Source organism: Rhinopithecus bieti, unplaced genomic scaffold (genome assembly GCF_001698545.2).
Source record: "Rhinopithecus bieti isolate Rb0 unplaced genomic scaffold, ASM169854v2 scaffold_11944, whole genome shotgun sequence".
Lineage (NCBI taxonomy): Eukaryota > Metazoa > Chordata > Mammalia > Primates > Cercopithecidae > Rhinopithecus > Rhinopithecus bieti.
The window spans coordinates 2,713,911-2,730,671 of record NW_016807378.1 but is presented as its reverse complement, the minus strand read 5'-3'; the positions used below and the strand labels follow the sequence as shown (position 1 = coordinate 2,730,671).

At 45.2% G+C, this 16,761-nt stretch overlaps 1 protein-coding gene across 1 annotated transcript in view; it reads left to right on the top strand.

The window, feature by feature from the left end:
* BMAL1 (basic helix-loop-helix ARNT like 1) overlaps positions 1-16,761 on the top strand; it is a 115,100-nt gene that overhangs the window by 95,246 nt on the left and 3,093 nt on the right. Inside the window, 8 exon segments of the mRNA XM_017881560.1 lie at positions 1,949-2,098; positions 4,477-4,723; positions 6,404-6,510; positions 7,928-8,078; positions 9,256-9,344; positions 10,974-11,034; positions 11,036-11,080; positions 13,761-13,854. Of these exon segments, the coding sequence (XP_017737049.1) occupies positions 1,949-2,098; positions 4,477-4,723; positions 6,404-6,510; positions 7,928-8,078; positions 9,256-9,344; positions 10,974-11,034; positions 11,036-11,080; positions 13,761-13,854 (944 nt within the window).

Genomic DNA, 16,761 nt, shown 5'->3' with positions numbered 1-16,761 from the left:
AAAAAAAAAAAAAAAAAAAAAAAAAAAAGGAATGAGAACACAAGGGAGATTACTGGGCTCATTCCAGCTCCACCATTCACTAACTATGTGACCTTGAGCAAGTTACTTAACCTCTCTCTGTCTCAGTTTTCTCATTTATGGAAGAGTACCTATTTCATTGGGTTGTTGTGAGGATTGAAAGTGTTAATGTATATAAAGTAGGCAGAACAGTTCCTAGCACATAGCAAGAACAGTATCAGTGTTGCATTCACCTTGGCCCAGTGCAGTCATGGCCTAACTAATGTCCTGCCCCCAAGCTGTCCATGTTAATCCCTGGAAAGAAACACCATCAGAGGAATCTCCTTCAAATCATCTTCTTCATTATAGCACTCCTCTTGTTCCTAAAAGTAAGGTGCAGACTTTGGTATCTGTTGTCCTTTATAGTCTTGCCTTGGATTTTTTTAGTGACCTTAGGAGAAAAATATGAATGGCATTTGGTCCTTACCTTTGAGGCTCTTAGCATATAGTCAGAGAAACGAGGAGACAGACAGCACCCTGCATAGTAATAGGTGCAGCCATAGAAATAGTGCCAGGCATAGAGAACGGATGATTAATTCTCATGTGGGCGCAAGGACAGGCATCACTGAGTAGATGACAACCGAGGTGGGTTTGAAAAGATGAATTAATGTTTGCCAGGTAATGAAGGGAGGAAGAGAGAAGAGGAAACAATCTGTGGACAGGTGCAGGGGTGTGGAGCCACGTGGCTTGCTTGGTGCTATTGGACAAAACATGCGGGGAGGGGAAGGGCTGAAGCATGAAGACCTTTTGTTCTGTGGGGACACAGTGAAGAGCTCTGAGTTGGGTGCGGCAGACATTCTAGGGGAGATCACAGAGCTGGCAATGTGGGAGGTAGATGGGAGGGAGGAAGCCCAGAAGGAGCCCTGGGCAGCAGCCATTCCTTGGCACACTTGCTCGCGTGATGGCCATGGGTGTGTTTTCCCTCGGCTTCTGTACTGACACCTAGCCAGTGTTTGGTAAGGAGGTGTGCACCTCAGAATCACCTGGGAGCTTTTCAACATAGTCATGCTCCACCCCCAGAGATTCTAATTTGGTTTTTCCGGACAGCACAGTCCAATAGAAACATAATGCAAACCACAAACATGAGCCACATGTGTAATTTTATATTTTCTGGTAGCCAGATTTTAAAAAATAAAAATAAATGTAAGATTAACTCCAAAATATTATTTCAGCATGTAATAATTATAAACAATAAGTTCGTTCACATTCTTTTATTTTTCTGTACTGTCTTTGAAATCCTGTGTGTATTTCACACTTACAGCACATTTCAATTTAGAAAAGCCACATTTCAAGTGCTCAGTAGCTGCATGCAGCTAGTGGCTAATGCATTGGACAGCACAGATCTACAATGGGGTCCAGGAATCTGTAGGTTGATCATGCATCCAGGGGATTCTGGCCTACAAGTCAGCTTGAGAACTTAGGGCAGTCCTGCTCCCTCCTTTCCTTCCCAATATCCATATCCTACTCATCCTTCAGTGCCAGCCCAAGTTCTTTCTCCTCTGGGAAGCACAGGTTGTCTTTGCCATTTATTTGGCACTAATCTTATATCACCCTGTCCTACTATTAATCTTTTCTTGGTGCACGTCCATTTCCCCTTTGTCAGCCATAAGTTTCTGTTGGGCAAGAACCCCATAGTATATTTCTTTTCATCCCCAGAGTACCTAATCAATTTATTTAGTAGCACACTCTATGTGATTTATAAACATTTCCAGACTGACAACATACCTATCCATGCTGCATCTGTTAAAGCCTAAACTAGGGAGATATTTGTCTCATGTCATCATTATAAAACAGTGAGGCAGGCAAGAAAAGGCTTTGCTCAAGGTCACACTCCCCCTCCTGACAGACAACACTGCTCTCAGTTTATCACATTTTGTGTATTGATTTGCAGCTGGACTTCCAGTTAAAACAGATATAACCCCTGGGCCATCTCGATTATGTTCTGGAGCACGACGTTCTTTCTTCTGTAGGATGAAGTGTAACAGGCCTTCAGTAAAGGTTGAAGACAAGGACTTCCCCTCTACCTGCTCAAAGAAAAAAGGTAACAATTAAAACCCTGTGACAGGTGAAGCTTGCTTTCTACAGTGGAGCTCTCAGCAGGGCATTGGTTCCGTGGTTTCTGGCTGGCCAGAGTGGCAGGTCCCAGAACTGCAGCCAGTACCCTGCAGTCCTCCCTGTGTGTAGGGCAGTTGGGAGCAGAGGAGAGAGCTGAAAAGCCTGATGGCAGAGATTTGTGGAGAGGACTCCTCTGTTTATAATGCGATTGAGGAAGAATACTCTCAGCCACAATCCTAACTGCCTCGTGAACACCCACCAGTCCATCAAAATTACTCTGAGCTCACCAGTGACCTTCATGTTGTTAAATGGAATGCACACTTTTCCTTTGTCTTCCTTCTTGAAGTGTTCTCTTCCCTTAATTCCATGAAACCACATTCTTCCTCCTCCCCGACCCCCTGCTGCTACAGGCTCTCTTGCTGTCCCCTTTGCTGGCTGCTCCTCTCTGTCCTGGGCTGCTTCTCTGTCTGCAGTCTCTCTCTGTAGGTCACATCATCTACTCCCTTGGCTTTAAATGCCAACAACTTCCACGTTCATATTTCCAGCCTAGACTTCTCTTTTGAACTCCATATTCATAAATGTACTGCTTACTAAATCAACCTGCTTGGATATCTCAGGGGAATCTCCAACAGGATACATGCCAAAGTAATCACCTGAGCCTCTCCTCCAGCATAAATGGCACTGCCTTCCAGCTAGCTGCTCATGCTAGAAGCTGGGGAGGCACCCTCACTTCTGTCTCACCACCCCACTCCTCAATCCCATTAGTTATGAAATCCTGCTACAGAGAGTCCCATCTGCAAAAGTTCTCTGAAATGTTTGTCCCTTTCCATGCTGCCTACTGTCACTCAGCTCCCAGCTGCCCCCAATTCTCACCAGGTCGAAAGTATAGACACACATGCTCCCCACCCCCAACACAGCAGCCAGGATGATCTTTTTATCAGTCCCCTTTTAAAAACCCTTCAGTGTTCCCTATTGCTCTTGAAGAAAAGCTCAAAATATTTAACGTGACCATGCAGCCTCTGACCCTGCCACTAAGCACATGTAAGCCATGTTGACTTCCTTTGATGCCGCAAGCCCTTTCTGGGCAATGCCTCTGCACATGCTGTTTCTTCTGGTTGGAATTTCTTCCCTCTCCCCATAAGCTCCCTTCACATGGCTGTCTCCAACCTCAAACTGACTTATGTCTTATAGCACCCTTCTGGTTTGCTTTCTAGTGCTTTCTTATACTTGCTGTTATATAGTTATTTGTGTGATTATTTGTTTAAAGTCTGTCTCCCCCACTAGGCTGTGAACTCCACAAGGGCATGTCTGACTTGTTTTTCACTCTTATTCCAGTAACCAGCACACACTCCACGCTTGGCAGATACTCCATAGTGGCTTGCTTGTTGGTGAAGTCTATAGGCGCTCTACACTTAATGTGTCCCGAATCAAAATCTTTTTTTTTCTCTCTCTGCTAGTCTGTTTTCTCTCTTCTCTGAGTCAGTGAATGACACCAGCAACCACCCAATCCAGAAAAGTTGGAGTCATCTTCATTTGTTTCTTTCCCTTAAGCCTGATATTCATAGCAAATCCCAATAGTTTGATCTCAGAAATTTCTCCTGCTTCCTTTCTCTGCTCCCTCTCATCTTCACTGCACTGCCATAGTTCAGTCCTGCTCATCTTTTGCTGTATTATAGCCACTGGCCCCTGAACTAGCATTCCTGCTTCTGTTTTCTACTCTCTTCCAGTTCACACGTCACTCTGTTCCTACAGCATCCAAACCACAATTTGATTTTGCTGTTTCTGCACTTAAATACCTTTAGAGGCTCTCCATTTCCTGCCTTAAAAAAAAATAGACCAACATATTGGTTAGCAAGTGATCCATGGCCCTTTTAATCTTCCCCCAACCTGCCTTTCCAGTTTGCCCCTCACTCCCAGTACCTCCAATTTCACTTCAACTACACAGAGCTCTTGGCCATTCCTATATACGCTGTTCCTCTGTGCCTTTGTATGTCCTCAGCCTTTATACATTCTAGTCCCTCAGCCACTGCTCATCCTTCTTGACCCACCTCCTCCACTGGTTTTTTTGGGGGAGCCTTCCTCTCCCTAGGAAGAGTTAGATATTCCTTCCTTGGTGTATGTAATAAATGCCCATGGTATAACTGGCCCTGCTTAAGCATACTGACACTGGATGACAGTTGTTTGTTTTTCTTTCTGTCTACCCCTTTCACTAGATGCTCACTTCTGGAGAGTGAAGCATTGATTTTTTTTTTTTTTTTTTTTTTTTTTTTTTACTCCCTACCTACATCCCACCCCACCATCAGCTGCATACACCTCTATGACCCGCACCTAGTGCTGACACTAACCACAAACTTTGCCTTCTAGCAGATCGAAAAAGCTTCTGCACAATCCACAGCACAGGCTATTTGAAAAGCTGGCCACCCACAAAGATGGGGCTGGATGAAGACAATGAACCAGACAATGAGGGGTGTAACCTCAGCTGCCTCGTTGCAATTGGACGACTGCATTCTCATGTAGTTCCACAACCAGTGAATGGGGAAATCAGGGTGAAATCTATGGAATATGTTTCTCGGCACGCGATAGATGGAAAGTTTGTTTTTGTAGACCAGAGGTAAGAGTCTACATACTACCCTTGAGCAATGATGGTAGAGGATTTTCAACCCTGATCTAAAAAGCAGAGAAGACTGGGCCATCAGCTGACTTTTCTAAGAAGAAAGAAAGAAACAAAGCTGGGTGGAGTGGCTCACACCTGCAATCCCAGCACTTTGGGAGGCCAAGGCGGGTGGATCACTTGAGCCCAGGAGTTCGAGACTAGCCTGGGCAACATGGCAAAACCCTGTCTCTACTAAAAATACAAAAATTAGCCAGTCATGGTGACACATACCCGTAATCCCAACTACTCTGGAGGCTGAGGCAGGAGGATCACCTAAGCCTTGGGAGATCAAGGCTGCAGTGAGCTGTGATTGCACCACTGCACTTCCTCCTGGGCAACAGAGCGAGACCCTGTTTCAAAAAAAAAGAAAGAGACAAGTGATGTGAGTCTCTGTTAAAAAAAAATGAGATTCAATAGGATATCATCATAAATACAGAGATTTTTCTGTCATTCTTTGGCATATAGAGACAGTTAAGTGGGTGCCTTGATGTCCATGGCTGAAAGAAAAATAGTAGGGATAGCATGCTTTCTGAATCTATGGAATGTTCCAGGACCATTATTGTGATTGAAATTCTTTTGAATCTAGGACTTGGAAGCAATTATTTAGTCCTGAGTTGTCCAATAAAATACTCATTGGCCATGGTAGCCTCCTATGTGGCTAACAGCACAGACGTAGAACATTTCCATCACCACAGAAATTATTGTTGGACAGCCTTGATCTAATCCAACCTCCTTATTTTATGGATGAAGAACGGAGGCCCAGCCTGGGGACTGGTCTCCTGTAGGATTCACAACTAATTGGTAATAGACCTGGACCAAGGACCCAGGTGTCCCAAATTTACTGCTGCCTACTGCTTTCCTTCAGAATATGCATAGGCTAATAATTTTTCTGGCTACTAGAGACAGCCACAACATGCTGGAAAAGGAGACAGTCTCAGCTGTCTTGTGGCCTCAGCTGCTGCAGCTTCTGGCATTTGGTTGTCCTGATAAAAAGGAGGCAGCAAAAACCAGAAGCCTTGCACTGAGATTTAGATTTATACCACATTTTAATCTAATTAATGTAGCTCCTTTTTTAAAGACGGATCTCAGTCTGTCACCCAGGCCAAAGTGCAGTGGCGAGATCTTGGCTTACTGCAGCCTTGACCTCCCGGGCTCAAGCAGTCCTCCCACCTCAGCCTCCCAAGTAGCTGTGACCATACATGTGTGTCACCATACCCAGCTCATTTTTCTGTTTTTGGTAGAGACAGGGTTTCGCCATGTTGCCCAAGCTAATCTTGAACTCCTGAGCTCAGACAATCTGCCCACCTCGGCCTCCCAAAGTGCTGGGATGACAGGCATGAGCCACTGTGCCTGACTGCTTACCATTTTTAAAGCCCCCTCAGATTTGATTTCTTATGATAATAGTCCCTTTACAAAGCTTCTTTGCTTTGTTTCCCTCTATTTTTATAGCTTTGATTAAATTCAGATGCCTGAAAAAAAAAGATCCACACAGTGAGCCCTCTGAAAATCCATCCAGCTCTTTTGCGTGCAGCTTTGACCTTGCTCTCATAGGCTGTAGCAGGATTTATCCATTGCAAAGTTGCAATTAATCGTCTGAATGGCTTTTTCTTCTTTAAATATTCCTTTATTCCCTTTTAGGGCAACAGCTATTTTGGCATATTTACCACAAGAACTTCTAGGCACATCGTGTTATGAATACTTTCACCAAGATGACATAGGACATCTTGCAGAATGTCATAGGCAAGGTAAGCTAGGATGTATAAAAGATCTTAAGTTTAAAGTGTCCCCTTGCTTCTAGACTAGTCCACATGACCTTCCAGGGAAATCTGTCCACTGAGGATGTAGGACTCAGCCAGCCTAGGACTCTTCAGGTCAGAACATCTGTGTGAAGAGGAAACTGATGCCTGCAGGCACTGTTTATCCCCTTGTAGTTGCCCTGTGCTGACTGCATGGCAGTTTCTGAAAGACATCTCTTGTTAAGAGGGTTTTCCCAGACCCTGGATTTAGTACGGCCAAGACTGATCTGATTCTCTTTTCCATTCAAGCCTGCACCACCTCCTGTACTTTCTGTCTTGACTAATACTGTAGCTCCATGTGCAGCCTCCTGAGAGAGACCAACACTGACCCCTTCTTTCACTGTGTCTCCACCAGATCCTGTTCATTCACCTCAGACATGCATTTCCAAAAGTCTACTTTTTACCACCTCTACTGCCATCACCCTGGTTCAGGCCCTTGTGCCTACCTAGAGACCTGTGATAGACTTCTCAGGGTTTCCCTGCTCCCTCTCACCCCCAGTTCATCTTCCATAGTTATCCCATTTATACCCATCATCCCCAGATAGATTGAGACTGATAACATCAGCCTGCTTAAAAACCTCCTGCTTTAGACTCAAGCCCAAACGCTTTTGACAGGCATTCAGATGTGAGACTTTCCACCTCCTGGCCCCAGCCCACCTCCTCAGTTTCAGTCCCCATCCCTGCCTGCAGAGGCCTGTGCTCCAGGCACCCTGACCTTCTCACTGGCCCCTCCCCGACCAGACCCTGCTGCTCCTCACACACTGCTGGGTTCTTCCCTCCCTCCTTCTCTTGGCAAACTCGTGTTCATCCCTCAAGGCTCTGATCTCTTCTCCCTGTATAGTCTTCCGTCACTCCTCTTCTTGAGGGCAGGAGTCATAGCCTGTCTCCTCTTGTATCTCCAGTGCCTGGCACATGAGAAGTGCTCATTACATGTTTATTACATGAAAGAATGAGGTTGAATAGGTGAGTGGCCTCTGTCGATGTGGATGTTCTTAGAAATAAGTTCTGTATTGCCCTTGGGCTTTGTGATTGGGATAAAGCATGACATTTTGGACAGTGCCTTCTCATTTGCTGGTGGTCATGTTAGAGCTGATTCCAGTTAGATATATAACATGCAGTCAGTAATTCCCTAGAGCCTCAATTTTACAGACTATGGAAAATTGTGACAGCTTCACAAATGAATTGAAAGGCTCTGAGTTAGACCCTCAGAAACAACCTGTTTCCTGAGTGTTGACCACTGGGGTTTCCTTGGCTTACTAAAGAGCGATCTCGTTGCTCAGGTACCTTTACTATTTTGTACTGGATGTCCTGTTTAATACTTTCGTCTGAGAAAACAACCATGTTCATGTTTTCTTTACATTTTCAGTTTTACAGACGAGAGAAAAAATTACAACTAATTGCTATAAATTTAAAATCAAAGATGGTTCTTTTATCACACTACGGAGTCGATGGTTCAGTTTCATGAACCCTTGGACCAAGGAAGTAGAATATATTGTCTCAACTAACACTGTTGTTTTGTAAGTACTTTTCCTATATCTGAAGTTCCCCTTGCTTCAAAGAGATGCCTAGGGCTCCTTATCTAGAAAATGGGGTGCAGGCAACATCCAGTATCACATCCTTTTTTTTTTTTTTTTTTTTTTTTGAGCCGAGTCTCCGCTGTCACCCGGGCCTGGAGTGCAGTGGCCCGGATCTCAGCTCACTGCAAGCTCCGCCTCCCGGGTTTACGCCATTCTCCTGCCTCAGCCTCCCGAGTAGCTGGGACTACAGGCGCCAGCCACCTCGCCCGGCTAGCTTTTGTATTTTTTAGTAGAGACGGGGTTTCACCATGTTAGCCAGGATGGTCTCGAACTCCTGACCTCGTGATCCGCCCGTCTCGGCCTCCCAAAGTGCTGGGATTACAGGCTTGAGCCACCACGCCCGGCCTGGTATCACATCCTTTAATGCCATCTTGCTAATACCTGTGAAGCCTCAGGACTGGCAGAAGCTAGAAAGGATTGTTAACAAAGGACAAGCTTCAGTATTTGCACCGTGCAGGCCCTGGCTTATAAAACTGCTGCAGGAAACAGCAACATTTCCTTCCAGATAAAGCAGCTAACCTTTGAATTGCACAGGCCCTGCACTCTAGGCATCCACTTGTGCTGCTGTGGAGGAAGGAGTTGACAATCTATGAAAGGTTCATACAGGCACTAGCTCACACTAGCCTTGGCTGAGGATGGGGAGGTCTCCATACCTATCAGGCAGGGGGTCCAAGCACTGGCAGCTGGAATGCCATCTCAAAAGGCTGCTATCTGCTAGATGAGCAGAGGGAGGTGAAGGAGCCTCTCTTCGGCCAGGCCTGCTCTCCATTCTTCCTTCCCCATAGTGTCCAAAACCCCACCTATCGTTAGAGCTGCATGAGGGGCCAGGGCTAGGTGCACTGCAGGCTGGCAGGAGGAGGTGCTGTAGTGCTGGCAGTGGTTACTGCAGCCACCACCTCTGCTGAACTGTGTCCCATACATATTAGGAAGGCCCAGGCAGGCAGTGGGGCCAAAGGCCAGGATGCAAACAGTGAGACCTGTTCACCCACTCAGACAGACACTTCATTTTCTGGCCTGTCCAGGTCCAGAGTGGACACCGGACACCTTGGCCAAGTTGAAAGGTGCACAGTTCTGAGCAGGCCTGACTCACGTTTCCTTATTGCTGGGATGTTCACAGAGCCAACGTCCTGGAAGGCGGGGACCCAACCTTCCCACAGCTCACAGCATCCCCCCACAGCATGGACAGCATGCTGCCCTCTGGAGAAGGTAACTATGTGCTGCTGGGGCCCTGGGGCTTGCCTGTGAGAAGCTGCTTGTGGTCAAATATCCTCCCCTAAAGTATTCAGGGTCCCCTCCATTCATATTCTGTGGAACAAGGGAGGTCTAGAGGGGATGATGTGCAGATTTCCCCATGAATGCCGAGGACACTGTCATGTCACTTTCTCTGTTGAGCCAGAATACTAGGAGCTCACTGATGCACTTCCCAAAGCTGCCAGCCCCTGGAAGCCCTTGAGCTTGCAAACTGCCTACTCCCCTTGTGCTTTCCTCCTGTGTTGCCTAGCGGCCATGAGGTAAAGTGCTCTTTGGTGACTGTCACTGGCTCCTGTAGTTGGCAGGAAGGTGTCTTTCGGCACTGGGGTGTGTACCATACCCCGTGGGCTCCCTTCTCAGGCTCAGCCTTGGCCCTGTCCCTGCTGTCCACGCTGGACTCATCCTTCCTGGGACCATCCCCACATGCATGGCTGCAGCCCCCATCGATGACTCCATCAGTCATCTCTATCGATGACTCCCACATCCACATCTCCAGCCCCAGTAACTCTCCCAAGCTCCAGATCTGTCTCTACAAATGCCTCATAGACAGAACCACCTGGAGTCCCAGAGGCACCTGAAATTCAGAATATCCCAAGCTGATTTTCTGCACTCCCCCACCTGATTGGTTAAGCCAGAAACCTGGCTGCTGTCTCTCCCCCACTATATCTAAACACGGAGTCCTGAACCTTCTGTCTCTTAAACTTCATCACCACTGTTGCTATTTCACCCTCCTCATCTGCTGCCTGGATCACTGCAAATCACTTTGCAACTCTAGTCCCACTCTCCCCACCCCATCCTCCATTGTAGTTCATTCTCCTTGCTGTGGACTTTCTAATAACTCAGATCTCATTTGTGCCTTTTCTGTGTATTGTCCTTTGGTACTCCTCATTCCCTTGTGGAAACTGTCCAGATTCGTTAGTACGGCATCCAAGAGGCTCCTCATGATCAGATTGGTACCTGCTGCCCCAGTTTCATCTATCATGCTCTCATCATCATTCATGATGAATTCCTTGGAGGAGTCTCCCAAGTTTTAATCTGCCTCAGTGCTCCTGCACGTGTTGGTTGCTGTGCCTAGAATGCTTTCTCCTCCTTACCTCTCTGCCAAGCTAATTCATACTCATCTCTCAAGACTCAGCTCAGGGTGAACTTGCTCCAGAAGCTGCACCTGGCCCCAGATGAGTTGGTTGCCTTGTGCTTGCCTGTCAAACTTACGACATTTTGCTATAGCCATTGTGTTCATCCTGTTGGTTTCCCTGTTAAACTGTGAGCTCCTTGAGGGCAGGGACTTGTCTCTGTAACCCTGGCACATACAGTGGTCTTCAATAAATATTTTTTTTCAGTGCATGAAGGGAAAGAATTAGATGCTGCATGAAGGGAAAAAACTAGCCTCAGATCCTAGAAGGAAATGAGCCTTTCCCTGCTGGAATGCCTTTTCCTGACAAGCTGTAGCCCTAAAGTCCCTCAAGGCACAACGCTGATGTTGAACTGCAAGTGGATCATGGGATAAACTGGTTTTACTTTAATACATAATAGTATTTCTTCCTCAGTTTTCCCCTTTCCTACTCTCAGATTCCTTTGTTGTAGGTGGCCCAAAGAGGACCCACCCCACTGTTCCAGGGATTCCAGGGGAACCCGGGCTGGGGCAGGAAAATAGGCCGAATGATTGCTGAGGAAATCATGGAAATCCACAGGCAAGTAACACCTTCTAGTTCCTCTGTTAAACCAGTGGTTCTCAACCCAGGGAAATTTTTTCCCCCAGGGGATATTTTGCAATGTCAGGAGACATTTTTGGTCTTCACAACTGGGTGGGAGGTTGCTACTGAAACATCCTGTGAAAAGAGACCAGGGATGCTGCTTGTTAAACATCCTACAGTAAACAGGACAGTTCCCCGCTCCCCACCCAACAAAGAAATCCTGCCTTAAATAAAGATGCTAAACCAAAACAGCCCAGAGCTAAAGAGAATTACTGAGGAGACTTTCTTATGGGTCAAGGAGCTTCCCAGTGCGGACAGATGTACCTTTACTTTACGGGAATGCAGGAGTAGAGCTGTGAACTATCAGAGTGATCTGGACCTTAACAAAACATTCATTTTTTTTTTTCTATCAAAGAGCTGCCCAGGATTAGTACTAGAGATCAAGCAGATCAGCTAGTTATTACTAGCTGTCTTGGGAGAGACTTCCTTTCCATATGAAAGAGAAGGAGCTTAGAAACAGTCCACCTGCGTGTGAGTCCTAGGCCTGTCTCTCTACCTGGCTCTGCTGAGACTTACTTAACCTCTTGCTGTCTGTTGACTTAAACCATAAAAAGAAAGCACTATTTCCCAAGAATTGTGTTAGGAATGTGAGGGCACTCAGGAAAGTTCCAGGAACACAGCCTGACATATAGTGAGTGCTTAAAAATTAATTAAATCTGTCTTTAAGAGCAATCATTGAGAGGGACGCAGTTATCATAAGTCTGTCCAAATTTGGGGAATAGAGAAGGTGGTAAGCAGATTCTTCAGAACGCAACTTAATGTAACATAATAATAAGAAAAGGAAGAAAAAACTGCTGCCACTGGATTCTGTCAGGAGAATTAGAGGCTGGACTGTTTTCCAATTGGCCCATAAAGGGGCTGTTATCTCCATAGGTAACACAGCTCTCTTCCAACCCCACAGGGTTAGTGGGTGTTACCTCTGCATCAAGGAGATATGAGAGTAGTGTGCAGTGTAATCAGGTTCAAACCCTGTACTTTGCATTTGCATACCCTGTACTTTGCTTGAGACCATCCAAGAACAGTATCAAACAGTCCTTGACCTCAAGAATTTTAAAATCTTTTAGAAGTCTATTTTCTTTATGATAACAGGAAAAAGGGAGAGTGCATGGGCCAAAGCAAGTGAAGGAGGAAAGATCTGAACTTGGCCTTAGCCAGGGTTTGCAATGAGAGTGGATGTTCCCTCTAGAAAAGTCAGGGATATTCTTGAGTGGGCATGTGAGTGGCAAATTCAGGGTCAAGAAACAAGCTACCTAACTGGGCAGGCTTTGTGTAGGAAGGAGACACAGAGCTATGATGGGAGATTAAGAAACCCAAGAAATGATACTATGCAGTTTGGATTGGAAGAAATCTGTAAGACCCCATTTGTTGTAGGATGCTGAACAAGCATCCAAAGTCTTGTGTTACGCTTTGTGGAAGTTGCATTGGAATAGGGAGAGAGAAGGTGGGCATGTTTGATAACCCAGGAATGAGGCCTTATCCGACAGAGATGACACTGCCAAAAGAGAAATCAGTAATCTAAGGTCTAGCGTTTGAAGATGAAATCAGGAATGATGAAACAGCAATTCTAAGATGAGAAACCTGGGAAAATAGTGGTTCATAGACATAAGTAGGGAAAGGTAGGGGACACTCAGCAATTTTTCCGTAAGCAATTAGCAGCTATTTGTGCATGCTGAGAATACATGATACGTAGTTGTAAACTGCCGTTAAGAAGCTTATAATCCAGAAAGAAAACTTGTTCACTCTCAAATCTAGAGAACTAGGCAATACAAGAACGAAAGGACTTCTGGGCGGTGGAGGAGTGGTCTCTGGGTCACCCAAAAGCTGCATTCATCCATGTAGGAGCTGAGAGCCCTGTGGTAACACAACTGCCATCACACTCTCCCTAAACTCTAGCTGCAATGCCAAGTGATGGATTCTTTCCTGAGGTCCTTCAGCCTGACAAGTGTTTAGGTGGATTTACAGTTCTAAGTCTTCCCTTCTATAAATCTTCTGAGAGATATGCTAGATAAGAAAGTCCTGGACCCATTTTTCATCAACCACTGCCTTCGAAGACTGCTCTTACTACCACTACCCCTAGGCTACCTTTTAGAGCTTGGTGCTCTCCATGTCCTGAGAGTATTCACTAGCTAAACAGTGTTTGTGGAGAAGGGGATAAATTTTTTGCTGTGGATCAAAGATGGAGGTTGATCTTAGAAGGCCTCCTCCAATTCACCTGGATTCTGTGAGGAAATAAAACTGGCCACTTACTTGAAATTCACCAACTGAATGCAAATTCCAATCCAAGGGCTTTATCAGTGAGATGCTTGACTCTAGGGACTGCATTCTAGATCAGGTGCCTGCAGAACAAATCCAGCTTGTCACCTGTTTTTGTAAGTAAAGTTTTATTGGAACACAGCCACACCGATTCATGACTGTGGCTGCTTTCAAGCTGCAGAGGCAGAGTTGACCTTTTGTGACAGACACTGTATGGCCCAGAGAGCCTAGTATCTGGGCCTTACAGAAAAAGCTTGCCAAACCCTAATCTAGATCTTCATCCCCTTTCTCACCTTTACCCCTTAACAAAACACACACACTCCACTGAAAAAAGAAAAGGCAGTGTAATTCTCTTTTCTGACAGGATAAGAGGGTCATCGCCTTCTAGCTGTGGCTCCAGCCCACTGAACATCACGAGTACGCCTCCTCCTGATGCCTCTTCTCCAGGAGGCAAGAAGGTAAGACTGATGACTCTTAGCCTAAGCTAGAGAGCCTCTTGCCCAAGATCTGAAATGTTGGGGGTGGGAGTATGGAATTGCAACTGTGACTGCTGAGACAAGTTGGACTACTTCCTCCTTGAAGTAAATCCATCTGTGTGAGGCTGGATACAAAGCATACTGGTAGGGCTAGGGAGGCTTGCTGGCACCTCAGAGGCTTTCTTCCATGTGAGTGGAAGAAGGGAGAAAGAATAAGGAATGGGGAACTGTCAGTTCAGTTAATTGAGGGAGCAAATTCAAGAGTTCCCATGAGGGAAAGATTATTGAGTACCTCACATAGAAAAGTTTCTCATTATCTGCCAGGAGTTTTCAAGGGAGAAAATATTAGTATCTAGGGCAGGCAATGGAAACAGCAATGCCACCAGCCCTGCTTTGGAAATCAAGCCATGCTTTATAGCTGCAGAATACTTGGGGATCTGCTGCCTGGAGGTTCCTGTGGTGTGACAGCATTGGATCCAAGCAGTGGATCAATCACCAGCCCTCATGAAGAGCTTTCTGTAAGACTACACTATAAATAGGTTTAGGAACCAGTCATTTGTTTTCATCTTTGCCGGAGAACTTATAAGCCTAGGCCCACGTTAATCGTAAATCATAAATCTCTTTATACTGCCTGATGTCAGTAGAGCTTAGGACAGTTTAAAGGCAGCATTTTGGACACAATGGCTTCCCTCCCCATCTCCTAAAACACATACAGAGAGAGAATATTAGGAATTTCCATAGGCAGGACTCCTAGGGCACAAACCATCAAAAGCAGGGCAAGGACTTTCAAAACTGAGCTCCCCGGAGGTTTGTTCATGTTACCAAGAGCTGTGGTGTTACCAGGTGGGATGGGCGTGGGGGTAGTTGCTAAGGAGAGAAGGTAAGGGCAGAAATCCTGCTTCTGCAAGGGCAGCAATACTTCTTTTTTATATAGGAATCTTCTGCAAACATTTCTATGTGAAAAAGGGTTTTGCTCCCCTCGAAAAGGTTGAAAGTCAACAAATTAATGGGTAAGACTACAAAGTAAGAAAGACCTGGGTTCGAAGCTTGGCCTTGCCATGTGCTAGTTATATGAACTTGTACAACTTTCAAGCCCTAGTTTTCTTTATGATGGAGCTAATACTGGTTAGGGTAGCCAGCATCTTTGCACATGAGGTCCTATTATGAGATAATATATGTGAAAGTGCTTGGCTCACAATACCATTGACAGGTGAAGTCTGGGTTTGGCATCCCGTGCCCCTTGTCCCCCTGCCCCTAACACACAGTGCTTGCCAGCCGTCATCTTAGTTGTTCTTCTGTTATACCTCCAGGTCCTTTCTGCATATTGGATCCACCATCTTCTTAGGGTGGTCTTCCAGTCTCTGCTTCTCAAGTTAACTTTTAGGTACTTTACTTGACTCCTGGTATTACCAGGGATTCTACTACTTGGTTTTGAAAGGTTATCAGTCCAGTATAGGCTTAAATATTACTCAAAGAACTTTCATATACATTGTTTCATCTCACCTTCACAACATTATAGTGACAAGATCCAGGCTCCTCAGTGTTCATTTTATAAATATGGCCCGAAACTACAATCCTGGGCTCATGACTTCCAATTCTTTTCACATCAACAACTACCAGCAATCAAAAGCTGTGCTCTGCATCATAAAGCTCCAGCTATTTTTGAGGCACTTATGAAACTTCTTCCTTTTCTTTGGGAAGAATGGATTATAAAATGGATCTGTGAGAAGAAATTTGGATGTGTTCTCCTGAGATGAATCCTGGGCAGCAGAACTTACAAGAAAAGCAGCTTAAACAAGACAGTTAAAACTGACAGCAGTATTAATTGGTGCACCATACCCAGCCCTTTCCAGTCACTTTCAAATTTGGAAGGTCCAAAAATGAACCATTTTGCCTGCAGTTGTTTCACTCAGGATCAAGCTAAAAAGGAAGCCTAAGTGAGCCTCCGTAGGTCCCAGGAGAGTACAGACATCCAGAAGCGCTAAGGAAAATTCAGATAAAGCAGCACTTCTACAAATGTCATCTGCAGTCTTTTTCCAGAAAGAGGGGGCACAAGATCCTTTTAAGGGTCTGCAAGGTTAAAGCTATTTTCTTAATAACGTTAAAACATTAATTTTTTCACTGTATTGATAATGTGCACTATTCATGCTAAAAGCACTGTTGGGTAAAACTGCTGGCATTTTACCAAAATCAGACAAGTGGCACCAAACTATACTAGTAGTCACTATTCTTCATCACCACACACTCGCAATAAAAAAAAAAAAAAAAAAAAAAAAAGTTTAAAGCTAGTTTCATTTAAGATTGTCCATCATGGCTAGGTGCAGCGACTCACGCCTGTAATCTCAGCACTCTGGGAAGCTGAGGCAGGCAAACTGAGTCCAACAGTTCAAGGCAAGTCTGGGCAACATAGAGAAATCCCATCTCTACTAAAAAATACAAAAAATTATCCAGGTATGGTGATGTACCTGTAATCCCAGCTACTGGGGGACTGAGGTGGGAGAATCACCTGAGCCGGGGAGGTTGAGGCTGCAGTGAGCTGAGATTGTGCCACTGTACTCCAGCCTGGGCAACCAGAGTGATACCCTGTCAAGGAGGGAAGGAGGGAGGGAAAATGTCCATCATTACTTTTATAAAATTCTCAAGTACACATCTTTTTAATGCTCTGTGACAAAATGAGAAGTACACACAAAGAACTTGTGCTGCACACCAAAGTATGATGTTTGTCTCAAAAACTACTTGTGTGATTAAGTTGTGAGTTGAACTAGCTGCTATTTTCATTGGACACCATTTTTATTGTATATGGTCATTCAGTTTTGTGTATTTAGAATAAATTTTTTTTGGAAATGAACGAAGTTAACCTGTCACTTCAAGGAAAATGACTGACATTTG